The sequence below is a fragment of the Cebidichthys violaceus genome, unplaced genomic scaffold (genome assembly GCF_023349555.1).
Source record: "Cebidichthys violaceus isolate CVI_PGR_0920_01 unplaced genomic scaffold, fCebVio1.0.p SCAF_5, whole genome shotgun sequence".
In the NCBI taxonomy this organism is placed as follows: domain Eukaryota; kingdom Metazoa; phylum Chordata; class Actinopteri; order Perciformes; family Stichaeidae; genus Cebidichthys; species Cebidichthys violaceus.
Window position 1 is genome coordinate 18,468,005 of NW_027176705.1, and position 16,879 is coordinate 18,484,883.

General features: G+C 43.9%; 2 protein-coding genes across 3 annotated transcripts in view; one reads left to right on the top strand and one right to left on the bottom strand.

The window, feature by feature from the left end:
• Window positions 1-4,887, top strand: part of spg21 (SPG21 abhydrolase domain containing, maspardin) — a 10,379-nt gene extending 5,492 nt beyond the window's left edge. Inside the window, exons 3-9 of the mRNA XM_068730990.1 lie at window positions 86-247; window positions 543-623; window positions 985-1,130; window positions 1,214-1,322; window positions 2,696-2,803; window positions 2,903-3,043; window positions 3,980-4,887. Coding sequence (XP_068587091.1) covers window positions 86-247; window positions 543-623; window positions 985-1,130; window positions 1,214-1,322; window positions 2,696-2,803; window positions 2,903-3,043; window positions 3,980-4,111 — 879 coding nt within the window. The 3' untranslated portion in view covers window positions 4,112-4,887. The remainder of the gene's footprint in view (window positions 1-85; window positions 248-542; window positions 624-984; window positions 1,131-1,213; window positions 1,323-2,695; window positions 2,804-2,902; window positions 3,044-3,979) is intronic.
• Window positions 4,888-8,050: 3,163 nt separating this feature from the next.
• On the bottom strand, window positions 8,051-15,316 carry shcbp1 (SHC SH2-domain binding protein 1). 2 transcript variants are annotated; one of them, XM_068730549.1, is made up of 13 exons: window positions 15,045-15,316; window positions 13,431-13,631; window positions 13,180-13,295; window positions 12,353-12,561; window positions 12,135-12,230; window positions 11,818-12,048; window positions 11,509-11,686; window positions 10,949-11,069; window positions 10,141-10,272; window positions 9,870-9,988; window positions 9,422-9,508; window positions 9,097-9,235; window positions 8,051-9,002 (listed from the first exon to the last, which is right to left on the bottom strand). In XM_068730549.1, exons 1-13 carry the CDS (start codon window positions 15,211-15,213, stop codon window positions 8,704-8,706), a joined length of 2,097 nt encoding a protein of 698 aa, XP_068586650.1. In that variant the 5' UTR covers window positions 15,214-15,316; the 3' UTR covers window positions 8,051-8,703. The 2 variants fall into 2 exon arrangements, with proteins under 2 accessions (XP_068586650.1, XP_068586649.1); XM_068730548.1 differs by having other exon boundaries at window positions 8,051-9,005.
• Between the last annotated feature and the right edge of the window lie 1,563 nt (window positions 15,317-16,879).

A 16,879-nucleotide genomic window follows, 5' to 3' on the forward strand; every position in this document is an offset into this window, starting at 1 on the left:
ACTCCTTTTGTAAAGAAACGTAAGGCTCGCTCACGGTTAGTTTGCCGGATGTATTTTTCTCACCTTGTGTTTTCGTCTTCACCAGATCATTGTCGATGACGATGACAGTAAGGTGTGGTCGCTGTATGATGCCGGCCCAAAGAGCATCAGGTGTCCCATCATCCTCTTCCCACCAGTCAGTGGGACAGCTGAGGTGTTCTTCCAGCAGGTGCTGGCTCTGACAGGATGGGGCTACCGGGTCATCTCGGTGAGCTGGACACACACTGCAGCTTCATATTTCTGCCACCAATGGTTCTATTCATTATTGATTGTTTCCTCCGTCCATCTTATTATTATTATTATTATTATTATTATTATTACTATGTTTTGTTTATCAAATGTTTGGAACAGTGAAACATGTCTATATTGTGTTTCTGTGGTAGAAAACACCAGACGTCACTAGACGAAATTGATTAATCGACTCATTAATTGCCATATCAGCCTAACACTAATTATAGGATGAGTCTGCACTTATGTAAATGTCTCGTCTGTGTGGTTTCCAGCTGCAGTATCCGGTGTACTGGGATCTCATGGAGTTCTGTGACGGCTTCAGGAAGCTTCTCGATCACCTGCAGTTGGATAAAGTAAGTCTGTGTTTTTCCTTAAGTATTTTCCTTGTCCGTGAGTAAGCAATTCATTATGTGATCACCTGATCGGGATTCTTTGAGCTGACCGATCATAACTGTTTGATAATAAAATAACAGGAAGCTTTTTAAAATACATCTGTGCAGCAGAAACCTTGTTTCAGCAAAACTGTTTGAAAATGAATTCCAGTCCTTTGCCAACGAGTCCTTTTGATGAGCAGCAGAGAGGCTGACTGTGCAAAAACAAGCTAGCCATGGAGAGTAAAGGAACGGTCCTGTTATAAGTGTGGGCATGTCGCCTGATCACCCTTTCTACACTCCGGCTCTCCATCTAATGATGATTCTCTGTCTCAACCTTCAGGTCCATCTGTTCGGTGCATCTCTGGGTGGATTCTTGGCTCAGAAGTTTGCAGAGTGCACACACAAGTCTCCCAGAGTGCACTCACTGATACTGTGTAATTCATTCAGTGACACCTCCATCTTTAATCAGACGTGGACATCAAACAGGTGCTTTGTAACGTTCCTATCGCACACTTTCCTCCCCGTGTTCACATTCAGCATTAATGTTTCCTTTCCATGTCCCTCCTCAGTTTCTGGTTGATGCCAGCTTTCATGTTGAAGAAGATTGTTCTGGGGAACTTTGCTAAAGGGCCCGTGGATCCTAAAATGGCAGACGCAATCGACTTCATGGTTGACAGGGTAGGTGGACATGTGTGTGGTTGACAGGTGGGTGTGTGTGGGTGTGTGTGTGTGTGTCGACAGGGTAGGTGGTAGGGCTGGGCGAAATCGACTAAAAATCATATCTCTGTATTTTTAACTTTACTGAACAAACAGGTTATGTGAGGCAACATCAGATATTAAAAATGATATCAATACACCTTTGCATCCACCTCCACTGTTGCATATCGTCGCTGTCCGACGATAAACCAGTATATCCAAAAATAATTTTTCCAGAAGCATGAAAGCCTGTTCAGGGACTGCGGCTCAGTGACAGAGCGGGGACGTTCTTCGGTTCGATTCCCCGGCTCCACTAGTCCATGACTAGCCCCAAATTGCTCCCGCAAGCTGTTCCTGCAGCGTATGAATGTTAGTTACCAATAGAGTACTCCTTCATGTGGTACCCATCATGTGATGGAAGCTCTGTGTGTCCTATTGGCTAGCTCACTGCCGCTGCACTGCTCTCATACAGCTGATAACGCCGACCCGGATGCAAGACCGTGTTGTTGCGGAAGCATAACATGCATCACATATCGTGATGTCAATGATAGTGAAGTTATGGAGGCGGAGCTTGGTCTAGCGGGGGGAGGCGTGTAGCTGTTGATCCATGCATGACGCCAAGGTCCTCTCACCTGCCTCTTTGTCCTTCTGCTCCATGGCTCCTGCTTCAAATGCTGTGCTGCCTCCATGTGGCAGCTTCCATGTTCCCTGCCTTGAATGCACAGCAGGTATAGCACTGGTGTTTTTAACGGGTGAGCAAGTCACTGAAAATGTTGGAGAACACTAGACAGAGGCTGGTAGCCTTGTTTTGCACTAGAACTTCTAGTTCTACGACTGCGTGTGGAGGTGACTGATGGACGTGAACACAGGCTCCAGGTACCTCCTTGAAGAAGAGGACCTACAGCAGTGCGATGGAACTTTTGGAAGATTTTAGTAAGTCTTTGTCTTCTGTCCTCAGCCTCACTCCCTCAGTCTCCACAGGACTTCCCCGTCTTCTTCCTAGCTGAGTTTGATTACGTTTCAATGAATTGTTCAACCCTACTGTTGTCCCGCTGTGTCGTTGTCTTCAGAAACTGACAAGGACGTCTTGTGTCTCTAAAAAGGCGTTTCTTCTCTCCTCACATCTTCAGTGAGAGGAAAAGACCTAAGTGAAGAAATAACATTTCAGACAAATGAGAAGTAGCCTTAAACTACAGACCTTGATATCCATCTTCTCCTCTCACTCTTGGAAATAAATAAAACGAGTGTTTGACTTTGACTTCCTTTTATCCATTTTGTCCCCTGAAGTACAGATATGTGATGTAATTTGTGTTTGAATGTTAACCTCTGCCCTCCATGTGTTGTGTGTCCTTTAGTTGGAGAGTCTGAACCAAAGTGAGTTAGCATCGCGGCTAACACTCAACTGTCAGAACTCCTACGTGGAGCCGCACAAAATAAAAGATGTTGCTGTGACCATTATAGATGTAAGTGTCAAAGCGTCTCTCTCCATCAGGAGGCCATTCGTATATATATTTCTGCTCCAATAACCTGACAGACATGTGTCCTCTGTGAATGGTGTTGAGGTGTTTGATCAGAGCGCGCTGTCGCTGGAGGCGAAGGAGGAGATGTATAAACTGTATCCCAACGCCAGACGAGCTCATCTGAAGACGGGAGGAAACTTCCCTTACCTGTGCAGGAGCGCTGAAGTCAACCTCTACATACAGGTAGGCTCTGGTTCATCCTTCACCATGAAACAATGACTCCTGGTGATCCGCCTGGTGATCCTCCTGGTGATCCTCCTGGTGATCCTCCTGGTGATCCTCCTGGTGATCCTCCTGGTGATCCTCCTGGTGATCACTGATTGGTGATGCATTCTCTCTGGCACTTTATTGTCACACATAGTGCATCTTGTTGTAGGGCTGGACAATATGGAGAAAGTCAAATATCACAATATTTTTGACCAAATACCCTGATATGGATATTGAGACGATATTGTAAATAATCATCAGAAATGATGATATAATGACTTAAGTGGGTAAAGAGAAATAATGGAACAGCTAGAGCAGTCTGCTGAGTTCAGAAAAGACTTTACTTTAATGCAGCCTTTAAAACCAGGTAAAGACAACATTACCATAGTACGATATCCAAAATCTCATAAAAATAGTCTCATATCACAATATCCGTATAATATTGATATATTGCTCAGCCCTATCTTGCTATATTTTTTTTTATCTACAGTTGAAAATCAGCACCGCACCACCACATGTTTCCTCTCTGTCATTCTCTCACATGTTGGCGGTGGAAGTGTGTGACTGTGTAACACACAGCAGCTAAATGTGTGTTATTGAACACCGTGTAGTGTTCCTCAGTAGAACCACAGGTCTGCTCTCATCTCCTGATCACAGACGTTGTGTAAAGAGATGCAGTTTCAGATGGTTGGCCGGCTCGTGTCTTACTGCTGGACTTTTCTATCATAACGCAATGCAGATGGAGAAAACTCAGAGATCCACTTTAGAACAGCAGGACGTTGCTCTGCTGGCCGGTCCTCAGAAAGGAGCTGGTTTCGTCATGTTTTGTGTGTGTGAGACGTGTGGTGTTTATTGACTTTTTTTTATTATTATTTTTTTATAATGCCGCTTGTTTGTTTCTTTCACGCACAGATTCACTTGCGTCAGTTCCACGGGACCAGATACGCTGCCATCAGTCCTGCCATGGTGAGTGCTGAGGAGCTGGAGGTGCAGGAGAGTCACCTGAGCGGTAACCAGGACGACGACGACGACGACGACCAATGAGACTTTTACCTGCAGACCGTTTCCTGTCAACATTTCCAACACTTTATCTCACTCTTCATCATTTCACAGGACGTTCTCCAGATTTTCTATGGAGCTCAGCGAGACAACTGAGAATATTTTTATTTGACAGATGAAGCAATATTTTGATAATGACCTGTAGATAAATGGCACTCGGGCCGCTTTGCTTTAAAAACATATGACACCTTGCCTTATGTGAAATGAATTTGATAATTGTTGCACTCATGAACTGCCTGAACTGTTTCTATGTGTAATATATATTGTGGTTAACACAGCCAGCAGTGAACTGGTGTCCTGTTAACAGAAAGGTGAACACTGGTTATCTGAAATCAGATGAAATTGCTTTTTTTGTTTTTGTTTTTGTTTTGGAATACGGTTGATTATTTAGAGTTTCACGTGTGCAGTCGTTCTTTCCACTGGTGTCTCAGTGTGAGCTGAGGCTTACATGATGAGACCATCAGAAGTCATGAATCAGGCCATCTGTTGAACTGCCAAAGCCTGTTTTTGTGAACTGAAATCAAACGTCAGTCCAAGTGTCACCAGATGTTCTGCAGTTTCCATCCAGCTTCAGAAAACTACAAAATGTCTCTTCGAATAGAAACTACTTACATGTGGCTCTGCTGCTTTGGGGTTCATTCATACCTTCAAATTCTCCCAGAGCTAGAATTGTTTTGTTTTTTTCTCTCTGCTTCTAAACAGATGATGAATAAATGAAAATGATGTGCTGTGCCTTTTTATAAAAGATGATGTACACATTATTTCCCTCTTCATTTTTAGTCTATTTCTACCAGATGAATGTTAAAATCTGCCAATGTCATGTGCAACCAGGTATAGCAGAATGTGCTGCCAACATTGGTCCCCTTCATTTCTTTCACTACAGTAACCAGCAAACTACCACATGTCCCACTGTAGCAACATGGAATGTGGGACAGCCGTCACCTGACTGCAGATCAGCTCCACAGTTCTTAGACTCTCGTCTCTTCTTTATCGGTCCGACCCACAACTCTACTGTGTTGGTTCACTCTCACCGCTCTCATAGCGGCTGCTTTCAGTAAAATAAAGCCACCGTACACTACTTACTCGACAACAAACAGACACAGTTAGAGACTAGCTGGTGGATGGTGCAGCAGCTGTAGGGACAGATACAACATTGAACCGTTGATAACAGGTTTATGTGGCCGCTCTGTAATCTGGTCATTAACGACCAAGCCTCATTGAAATAGTCTGATGAATGCAGCCCTAACCGACACAAGACACTGAATCTCGACGTCTCTCCAGTTTGACATGTTTTGCTGGTGTCTTGGTGTAAATGATGTTCTTCACCCTCGGATGTTTGTTTATTCTGATTTTTGCGCCACCACATGACCACTCGTATACAAGAAAGACAACGAACAGGAAACGTACTTGAACTAGAGAGCGTCAACGCATGTAATCCAACACAGAGTCAAAATGATCTACGGAAATACAAATTACAACTGAATAGACACAAACAAGAAACCTGGATTCCTCATACACAGACACAAACATCTTGAATACAGTAATAAACATCACCAGGACCTGATGGCTTCCCTGCTGAGTTCAATAAACACTTTTGGAATTCTCAGTCCCAGTTTTCTACAGATTAACAGCTGAAATTTAACAAAAAATCCAAACTTCCAATCAACATGAACACTGCTCGCATCTCTCTTACTAAAACCCAATAAAGACTCAACCTCCCCATTGAGCTACACAGACACACCAACAGCCATAGCCCCATTAGATGCAGAGAAGGCTTTTGATAAAGTAAACTGGGAATTTTTATTTTTACACAAACCCCTCTGGTGAATTTTGAAGCTTTTACGTGTCCTAAACAGGGCGGTTGCTCACAAACGTTAAATGAGACTACAAAATGTCCTCACGCTAACTAGTCCACCATCATGCGACCATGTGGTAGTTTGTTTACAGCCTAGCATTAACTTTTTACATCTGCCGATTGTATCTACGCCACAGAGCAAATTTTGGCAATAATTCAAAACCCAATGGAAAAAAATCCCAATTTGCTTTTTGTTGAGGGAACCAGAGTGACGCTAACATCCGGATTGGCCTGCAAAAATAAGTCATCTGTGCAGCACTCTCTGTGAGCTCTATGGGTGTCTCTATTCATCTCAGACACAGACTTTGAACATGAGAGCTGGCAGGGTAACGGGTTTACTGTCCAGTCCAACTGATTCAGACGTCTAAATGAGTTCGCGGTTGCAGTACCTGTGTGAAATTCATCAGGTGGGCACAAACACCACTCCAAATAAATGTGTTGCTCCGTAACTGCTGCATGTAGAAATAAGTAACTGTTTACGCACAAGTATTAACGTAAAAGGGGATATGTCCACATTGTTACTTTGGTGTTCTTTTACAGTTCAGAGGGAGATTGTTGCTCAGCTGGTAGAGCAGGTCGCCCTTTAATCACAGCTCCTCCAGTCCACATGTCAAAGTGTCCTTCAGCAAGACGATTAATCCAGCACCTGCATGGTAGCTCGCTGCCATTGGTGTGTGTGTGTGTGAATAAGTCAAAGTGCTACAGATAAAAGCACTATATAAATGTCTTCTACTAAATGTATTAGTGTTGGTGCTCTCATCTTCTCTGTGCTCGGCTGAGGATTGAGTGTGTAGGTTGTTGCAGGGAGCTGATTGGTTCCAACCTTCGAGCTTGTGGTTTAAAAGGCCGCCTTCCCTCAGCCCCCTCGCCACTTCCGGCAAGGATTTTCTGTAATGTCACCAAACTATCCATTGATAAAACAGCCCAGGTTTGTTTTCTTCCTCCTGTTTTCAGTTAGGAGTTAGGTCCTAGGTTAGGAGTTAGGTTGTTTTCTCATTTGAGTGGGTAAGCTTAGATTGCCTAACTTCAGTTCCTTCTCAGCCCACCCTGAAGTTAGTCTTAAATAACCTTTCAAAAGGCGTATACATTCCTTGCTGCTGGTGGTTCATGGGGTGCTGGCAAGAGGGGAGTCTCATGTTTCATGTTGTGCCGGGTCGTAACCCCTGTACCTAAAATACTGCAGTATCCAGTCTGAATGACTACCTCTCAGTCGCGTTCTGATCACGTGCTTTGAGGAACTGGTTCAAAAACAACATCCCAACCGGCCTGGACCCACACCAGTTACAGAGCCTCCAGATCCACAGAGGAGGCCGTCTCCACTCGCCCCCATTCAACCGATACTTGCAAACTCAGCACTCGACTGCAATAGACATGGAGAACTCAGTTGTGAAGTTTGCTGATGACACCACCATCATTGTCCAGAGTATAAACGATGAGAATTCAAATTGGGAAGTTTTCAACAATCTTGCAGAGTGGTGGTCAGACAACATCAGCAAAACCAAAGAGCTGATCATTGGGTTTTTAGAGGAGCTGAGGTTTTAGGTTCCTGGGAACCAGCATCACAGAGAACCTGTCTTGACACGTTGGTAAAGAAAGTATTTCTAAAGGAATTTAAGAAGTCAAAATTCCCCATTCCAAGTTCTTGTACATTTTTACAGCGGAGCATTAGAAATCATCCTGACTGGAAACATCACAAACTGAGATGGGATGTGCACGGCTCAGGACAGGAGGCTCTACAGCGGGGGATTGAAACCAGAAGGTCATTGGTTCCATCTACTGAGCATCAGTGATATTGGTGAGAAGAGGAGCCTCTGAAGAGCTCAAAGGATATGAAAAGACAAAACCCACCCAGCCACAGCCTGTTCACCCTGCTGCCGTCTGACAAGAGATACAGAAGTATCCGCTGCTGAACCTCCATAAATGAGGTTACCGTTGTACATTACCATAGAGGACATTAAGTCAAACGCGAGTCGTTGATGTTGAAGTTTAAAACCATTAAATGCATGAGTTCAGTCCACACCAGTTTTAAACACTGCACATAAAGAATCATTATACTGCACCACCACAGAGAGGTTTCAACAGATACCTTTTAATCTGCAAGACAGTCATTATATTCACAAGTTACTGAAGTAACAGTTTAAGACTCAACTGTATCATTAGTCTATCTAAAAGCTCTTTCTATTTTCACTGGGCTTCTAGCATCAACCTGATGACTCGACAATAAAATACATCTAACTTATAAAAACAGCCGAGGCACTATGTGAAAATCTCATGAACAAAAGGAAACAAATCTGTGTGTGAACTCAGCATTACAAACTGTGCACCGCTTTCAAACCACCACCTTAAAAGATACATTTATTAGATCCGAAGTGGAAACATCAAAAGTCAAAGTGACGAGTGGATTTCAAACAAATAATGCAGTAAAAAAAAATGTTTAAAACATTTAGCATCAGGAGCCCAAAGGAATAAATAAGATAAAAGCTTTTGTGCAAGTTCACACCGGTCAAAGCCGGAGGACTTCGAGAAACTCACACAGGCATCAGAACTGACCACAACACACTTCCTACACAGGAACATTACCGTCGTCTCTGCTGTGAATCGGCAATATTTATTTCATGACAAAAAGAACTCTAAAAGCACAAAGCGCTCCTCAAATAAACAATGTTAAAAGACGCACTGCAGTTCTGAGTGTGTCCACGGCCAGCCGGTCTGGAGTTGACAGTCAGTAGAAAAAGGTGCCGAGGTCGCCCATGCCGTTGCGTCTGAACTGGTTTCCCTGAATGGAGACGAAGATCTGGTGGTCCATCAGGTCCTGGACGGCTCGGCTGCAAGACGTCTCCTTGTTTCTGCTTATCTGGCGAATAAAGTGCAACTTCCTGCCTGAGGCGGAGGCTACGTCAGAGTCCGTGCTGTGGTTCTCTGCCGACTCCGGCTGCACGTCTGCTGAACCGTTGCTTGTTGGGTTCGTTGGATCAGTAACGCCTCCCTGCGGTTTGTCTTCCGCCGTCGGTCCAGCAGGGCCTTCTGGGAACAAAAAGTCCGATCAATATTGATTCTGTGCTGCGGCGAGTTTCACTACTTGCTGTTCTATTCTGACCGAGTGAGCTCCACCTACCTTCACTCGGGTCCAGAGCAACATCACGCTGCTCCCCGTTGTTGGACTTCACTAGAATCACCCCGTAGCCTGCATTGTTGTGAATCACGTTGTTCTCCATGGTGATTGACGGCATCACATCAAGCTCATCAGCAAAGTCCTACACACACACACGCACACGCACACACACACACACACACACACACTATTGTTTTTACAGAAATGTTCATGTAATTCACCTGATTTGAATTAAACATAATTTTCTAAACTTTGTGAACATAAAAATTCCACTTGACTGTTTCTTGGTGAGTTTTTGGTACGAACCCTGAAGACTGAATGTTCTCACCTTGATGAGGATCCCGTCCTTACAGTGATGGATACCGTTACCAACCAGACTGCAAACACTGCCGGGGTAAATCTCCACACCAGCCCCCTGCACACGACACAGCAACATGACCACATATAGTCCCACTAAACAAGTAGACTCCCTGTAAACTGACCCGACAATAACAGCTGATCGTTTATCACTGCATATCAGACAGTAACTGAACGTCTTTGAGGTCATTTAGACACTTTAGTTTTACATTGTAAACCATCTCAGTCACAATTGTTTGAAGCTGCACTTTCTTTGGCCAGTTGGGGTCAGTGGAATAAGTTGTGAACACAACAGGGATACATCGTCACCTATGAGGTCGATATGGGGAACTAGACCGTTGTGGAAGATCATACTGTTCACACATAAGAGCGTAATGACTGTGTGGTGGAGCCTGTGGTCAGCATCCACGAGCTCTCACCTTGGAGCCGTACAGGTCACACATGTTCATGGTGAGGTGCGCCGATGTTCGGACGATCACTCCTGTGGTCTCGCACTGCAGCACACAGTTCTCCATGTTCAGACTCCCCTGACGCACACCTGACAGAACGCCACCAGGAGAGACAGAGCAGGTTGACAGACAGCTTCAGCGGTTATTTTACACTGTGTCACACAGCTACATGGGAATAATAATATCGCTGATGACGAGGAGCCACCACAGAGACCGAGGGCCTGGATTCATGAATACTCACACATGATGCCCTCGATAGCATCGTGTTGGATGAACTTGATGTTGGACATTCTGACATCGGCTCCTGTGGACTCCACAAATGAGTCGCCCTTGTTTTTCTTCTCAATAACCACCTCATCAGGGAGCCCGAAGCCTGACACACAGGAACACAATCACTGTACAGAATTAAGGTCAAGACATGTGTGTGTGTGTGTGTGTGTGTGTGTGTGTGTGTGTGTGTGTTAGATTGCACTGGACACTTGTCAGGTTTTAACCCGGAGGGACGTCCTCCAGATACAACAGAGCTCTATTCAACGCTCAACCCTGCCAGTTCACAAAGAGACATCTAACCTGCCTGAAAATACGATCCACAGCTGACCAACAATGTCCAGAGACACCAAGACATGTCATGTGAAAAAGTGTCTGTGTATTTATCACAAGGTAAACTGATCATCTGCAGTTCACCGGTCTGATGTCACTTTGCTCTGCGCTCCATGAGAGTATGTACATCATGGACAGGGCTGTATGCCTGTCCATGAAAATAATTCATACACTATCTGCAGGTTTTTATGGACATAATTGACTGCTTGAAGTCTTTCACATGATCATTTCTTTAGTAATGGTCAACTGAAAAAAAACAACATCTATGGCAGCAGTCCACATGTTCCTGCATTGTGGCTCCATGTGACTGAGAAAACAATTTTACAACATGGTGATTGTATAGATAAGATGACTGTAGGAAATATGTCCAAAGGACCCAACCCTGCAGTGTGCCTGTTGAGATACTAAATGATTGAGACTAGTTGATCTCAGAGGAAACCGCTACTGACCTTCTATAGTGATGGAGTCTGGTAGGAAGATGGAGCTGCTGACAATGTAGATTCCTGGGAGAACAATGACCACGTCACCCTGATGGCACCTTTCCACCGCCGACACTGGGTCTCTGGAGAACTGCACACACACACACACACACACACACACACACACACACACACACACACACACACACACACACACACACACACACACACACACACACACACACACACACACACACACACACACACACACATCCCTTTTTCATTTAAATAAACAATCCATTTTGTGTCGCAGCATCCGATGGAACGTTAGCTAAAGGTTGCAAAACACACTGGTTTCTACTATGTGTTGTGATTGGCGAGGTGATATTCAAACAAAACTGGTTATTGAAATGATGCATTTTAATTTGACGCGTTTTATTCATGTGAATTCTTGAGCATAATTAGATCTAAACATTTGGCAGTACCTCTGCAGCCCATCAGTGGATACAGTGTGTGTGTGTGTGTGTGTGTGTGTGTGTGTGTGTGTGTGTGTGTGTGTGTGTGTGTGTGTGTGTGCATGTGGTACTGACCTGAATCTCAGTGTCCTCAGAGGAACACAGGGGCAGCAGTCGGTCACTGAGGAGGGACTGGAGCTGGATGGTGCTGCAGGATGCTGTGACCACATGGACCACCTTCACACCCGACGCTCTGAGCCCACGGCTCTGCACACACTGCTGACTGGCATTACCTTTGTAGCCCAGCACGTACCTGGGGAGGAGGTGATGGAGGTGAGGACGATGACGAGATTGAGGGAAGGTTGGACAGAGAGACGAAGAGGAAGTAGTGGCGATGGTGTAGGGCACTTGGCATTTGATGGAGTCTCTCAACTCATCTCTCACCTCAACAGGGGGTTCTCGATGATGTGCAGCTTGCGTTTGAATGTCTCCAGCTGGTCGTAGAGCTTCAAGCTCTCCACCATGGACACGTTGTCCAGCTCCGTGTCTGAGTTGGTGCTGAGGACTCTGCACAAAACAGAGAACTTCTGGAAGCACTGGGAGCAGTTTTTCAGCAAGGACTGGTACTCCGCCACCAGGCCTAATGGGACTCTGTCTTCTAAGATGTCGTAGTAGCTGAGAGAAGACATGTTTTCAAGCAGGATTCATGGGAATGAAACAACACTTAAATACTACATCACTCAAACACAAAGTGTACTCACAGCCTGAGACGAGGCTCCACACAACGAACAAAGTAGTCAAAGTCATCATCTTCATCTTCCTCTTCCCACTGCCTCCAGATATGCGTGTAGAAAAACCTGCAGATTGAAGAGGAAAGTGAGGAAGAGGACAATGGGCCAGTAGTCTTAATGAAACCGTTACAAAATGTGGACACGCAACAAGTGAACTCCAAAGAACAGCATCAACTCAGGAGTCCCACCTGAGGTGCTCGAGAGCGAGAGCGGTCTGATCAAAGTCCCCAGACTGCTCGTAGACCACCAGGAGCTCCTGCAGAGGGAGTCGGTGCTGAGTGGCCTCCAGCAGAGACACGATGGCCTCCTCAGTGAGCTCACAGCCTCTGGTGTCACACTGCAGAGGCAGCACCAGCCTCACACACGCCTTCAGATCCTTCAGGTCCAGATCATACACCTGGAATCAGGAGAAGCTCTTCAGCGCTGACATTTGAAAATCATGAACAGCTGTTCACCGTCAACAAGTTCAACCAAACTTGTTCTTGTACAGATTTATTTTTGGCATCTGCTCAACTGTAACTTCTAGCATGTGTCAAATCAATGGCCTGATGTCAAGAATGAAAACTTGAAAGTGGTTCTACAATCTGAATATTGAGCACATTTCTACAATGCTGAAAAAAGGCAAATCAGTGCATGCTGCTATCAGCTACTATTTTGTGTAAAATAGTTTATCCAAAATAATGCCAAACAACTGACAAAGTTTGATGGAGGACATCCTCCATTTTCACTACAGGTCAGTCAAGAAATCTGAGATCAGGCCTATGGTGCCCTGTTGCTTACATCTAGCATAAAATGATGTCCTTATGGGTGGCATAATTTAGTTGACATGATATACGTTTTAATCATAAAATATTGTGCACCTACAGTGCATAGTTACACCCTCAGAACCAGGCAAACACAAGTTCCTCCGAGTCTCTGCTGTGACTCAAGATTGACATAAGGGTCAAGTGGGGTGAAAATAAAAAAAAGGTGAAGTTACAAAATGTACAGAAATGTGTCTGAAAGTTGGTCTCACCTCCACCAGGACATCAAAGACACCAATAGACCACAAAGCCAACCAATCACACGGCTCCACCACCTTCTCCAGGTAGTCTGCTGTGAAGGCCTTCACCTCGGACGGCTTACAGTCTCCTACACACGAATACGTACAAATACACAGATCAGGAACGTAATGACTCAGAATGATCGTTAGGACTTTGTATACGAGTCTGAATGTGGAAGCGCGCGTGTGCGTGTGCGTGTGCGTGTGTGTGTGTGTGTAGTTACCGAGCATGTAGTCCTGGTACGCTTTGAACCGCTCATAGAACAGCAGGTTGCTGGTCTGGAAGGTGTCTGGGAGACTTGAAGTCTGGCGCTCACATCGCTGCAGCTGAGTCCCGGACTTCTCAGTGTTAAAATGGTCTGTGCCACTGTCGTCGTCGTCCTCGCTGTCATCATCAGCGCTCTCATCTGCATTCTGAGGCAGAGCTGTTGGGATGAACGTTTGCGTCACAATAAGTAGAGAATGAATTGGAGTTCTTGGGAACACCTATTGTTGTTAGGACAGGTCAGCTGCCGTCACTGTATTTGTGTGGGGGTTTTGTAAATGTTTTCGTGGCATCTTAACATCAGCAGACATAATTAAGAGGTTATGCCAATATGTTACAATATTAAAGCCAAAATTACAAGTCTGAAAATATCTTCAATCTTCCTCAAACCCACACAAATAAAGTGACTTTTTTCAGACCTTTATCTGAAATTGTCTTTTCATTATTCTAGCCAATTGCTGTAAATGACTGTGAAAGTAGTTATTTGTAAAGCGTATATATTGTTCCTTTATGTCTCAAAACTAGCTACATCCTTATTAAATCAAATGAATGAGAAACAAAAGGATGAATAAAGAGAACGGGTTGTTTCAGGGTTCCTCAATTAGAATTATAACACCGATTTACGGCAGCTGACCTGTCGTAACAACAATGGGCGTGAACATGTTCTAACCTCTGATAGACCAAACAACTAACAACTACAATAGTCGGTAGATTAATCGATAATCGAAAGAATTGCTAGTTGCAGCTCTTACCAAACCCGCTTTAAAAAAAAAAGCAGACGGTTAACCTGGTAGTGGTGGTACTAGAGCAGCAGTAACTTTACCACTGACAATAATACTACTAACGCTGATGTCATGTTAACAATACTACTAACGCTGACGTCATGTTAATAAAACTACTAACGCTGACGTCATGTTAATAATACTACTAACGCTGACGTCATGTTAATAATACTACTAACGCTGATGTCATGTTAATAATACTACTAACGCTGATGTCATGTTAATAATACTACTAACGCTGATGTCATGTTAACAATACTACTAACGCTGATGTCATGTTAACAATACTACTAACGCTGATGTCATTTTGTATCACCCTCACTTTTCCAGGATGACGTTAGCCAAATTAAAGCATCGTCAGCTGATTTCATGTTGATGTAACGTTAGTTAATGCAGCCATTAGGTCCTCTGTGGATCATGTCGAAGGAATGGTAGGAACTGGAGGAAATACGTTGTTTCATGTCACGTTAGTTACCATTACTGGTTTACACTAACGTTAGCCAGTACTAAGCAGCGTTTGCTACCACTGATTAACTTAGAGGTAGAAAAGGTACGAAAGTACACAACTACGACAGCTATTGTCACGTTAATACGGATCACGTAATCTAAACGAGTGTTTAAACGCACACCGACCAGCAAACTAACACCAGAAGTTAAAGTTACATGAGGCAATATCAGTTAATCCGTTAACCTGCAAATGTCTCGAGTTAACCACGTTAGCGAAGCGAAGACGCTGGCATTAGGTACCGCTGAACTATTTATCCATGAAAAAGACTAAACACATTACGGACCTTGGGTTGAACTGGATACATTGTGTCCCACTTCAGAAATATGGTTGTTCTCTTCCATGTCGAGTTCAACGTTGACGTAGGACTCAAAATCAACCTCCACGATGTCCGACATCTCGTCCCCAGCTTTCCTCGTTCCAGCAGACGGGGTTTCCCGTGCTTCTTGCTCCATGGAGATTTGAGAAGAACTACTTAATATTTTCGCCACGTTAAGTCGGTCAATGTGAATGTGCTAACTGCAAGTCGCGTTACGAAGTTTGGTCAGTTTGACAAACAGTCAAACATAACTGAATCAGGCTGCACACGCCCATACTTTCAAAATGTTCCCGGTCTGAAGGGCCGCAGCCAATCGAGAACAGGACGACTGCAGGATGTCCCGCCCCCTTTCTGAACGCCTGTGAGCCCGCTGGCAAAGAGAGCCGTACGCATGCGCAGGAAGCTCTCTCAGCCCCCATCGACCAACCTATGTATTGTTGGAGCAAAACAACTGAGCACATGCAGCAGTGGAATTTGTAGCTGTAGAAAAATAGTTACACGTGTGTCAGTAAATTTGAAGTTACAGAGAAATGCTTTAGATTTTTTTCTTGCTGTTGGTAAATTTAAGATTATTAGTTAAATTGACAAATGTCTTGTCATGGTGTTTATGTTGCAGATGGGATGGGGTTGTGTTTTTTTACATTTTGGGGGTAGAAAGGGGAAAAAAAATGTTAATTTTGATGAGTATATATCTGTCACTCCATTACCCTTGAACATAATGTGTATAGTTTTATTTGACAACGTTGTATTTTAAAGAAGATAATAAACGTCATGTCTTCACAGTCTGGCATGAATTTCATTTGTATCTATTAAGGGAAAGGCTGGACCTGTAACATCTACTGCTGATAGTCTTTGTGACGTGCGACAGTTTATTAAAGAAAATGAAATCTACTCAAACTGAGGATGGATTCAGTCCTCTCTCCGACCACAAACTTAATTAATGACAATCATTTTTGGACAGAAGAGTGGTGTGTTTAGGAACAGCTCTTGTAAGCCAACACTGTGATGATTGAAATCATGTGAGCAGATTAACTGCAGACGGAAGAATCAGGAGAATTGAGATGCAGCAATACAAGTCAAATACAGCACGGGAATCACAACGCAACAACGCATTCTGAAGGTTTCTGCTTTTAGGGGCGTATTTGACTTGTGCGTGACCTACAGAATTAGAAAATACTAAAGATTGTCTTTCTTTGCTAACCTAGACCTGTGCAGATGTCATTGGATCATATAGAAGTAAATGTGAGCTACTGCTCTTATCTAAGGGCGGTCATGACCTGCTGATGTAAATGTGTTAGTGACCAATATGTAACCTGGGGAACCCAATGGTGCTCAGTTTTACAGGAACAGCAAACTACCCCAATTAATATTACATTACATTTCATTACATTACAGTCATTTAGCAGACGCTTTTATCCAAAGCGACTTACAATAAGTGCATTCACTTAATATATTGTTAATTATACAATCAGAATCAGCGTTAAGTGTGTACACATACAATAAATATGACTTATCTAAATGTACATGCACAGAGATAGACACAAGGCTAAAAACAGGTAACAGCGCTAAACAACAATCATTAAAATTGCAAATCACTTAATTGCTTACATTATGATGACATGCTTTTGTCACAGTAGTGCTAAGACGCTGACAGCAGGGTTATGGTGCAGTGATGATATAGTAATGAAGGTCAAAATGGGAAGCACAGGTGGTGCTATGACTGGGTGGTAACTGAGGCAAGGTCCACTGAAGGCTGCTTAATATGAATAAACCAAATGTCTCTTTATTTTTCAACTGTCATT

What these genes read in the sequence shown, in the direction of transcription:
- shcbp1 (XM_068730548.1), bottom strand. Translation starts at nt 15,213, where the DNA reads ATGGAGCAAGAAGCACGGGAAACCCCGTCTGCTGGAACGAGGAAAGCT. An exon ending in GTACCAGGACTACATGCTCG is followed by an intron (nt 13,296 to 13,430) that starts GTAACTACACAC and finishes ATTCGTGTGTAG; the next exon opens with GAGACTGTAAGCCGTCCGAG. An exon ending in GTGGAGCCTCGTCTCAGGCT is followed by an intron (nt 12,049 to 12,134) that starts GTGAGTACACTT and finishes GTCTTCTCTCAG; the next exon opens with CTACTACGACATCTTAGAAG.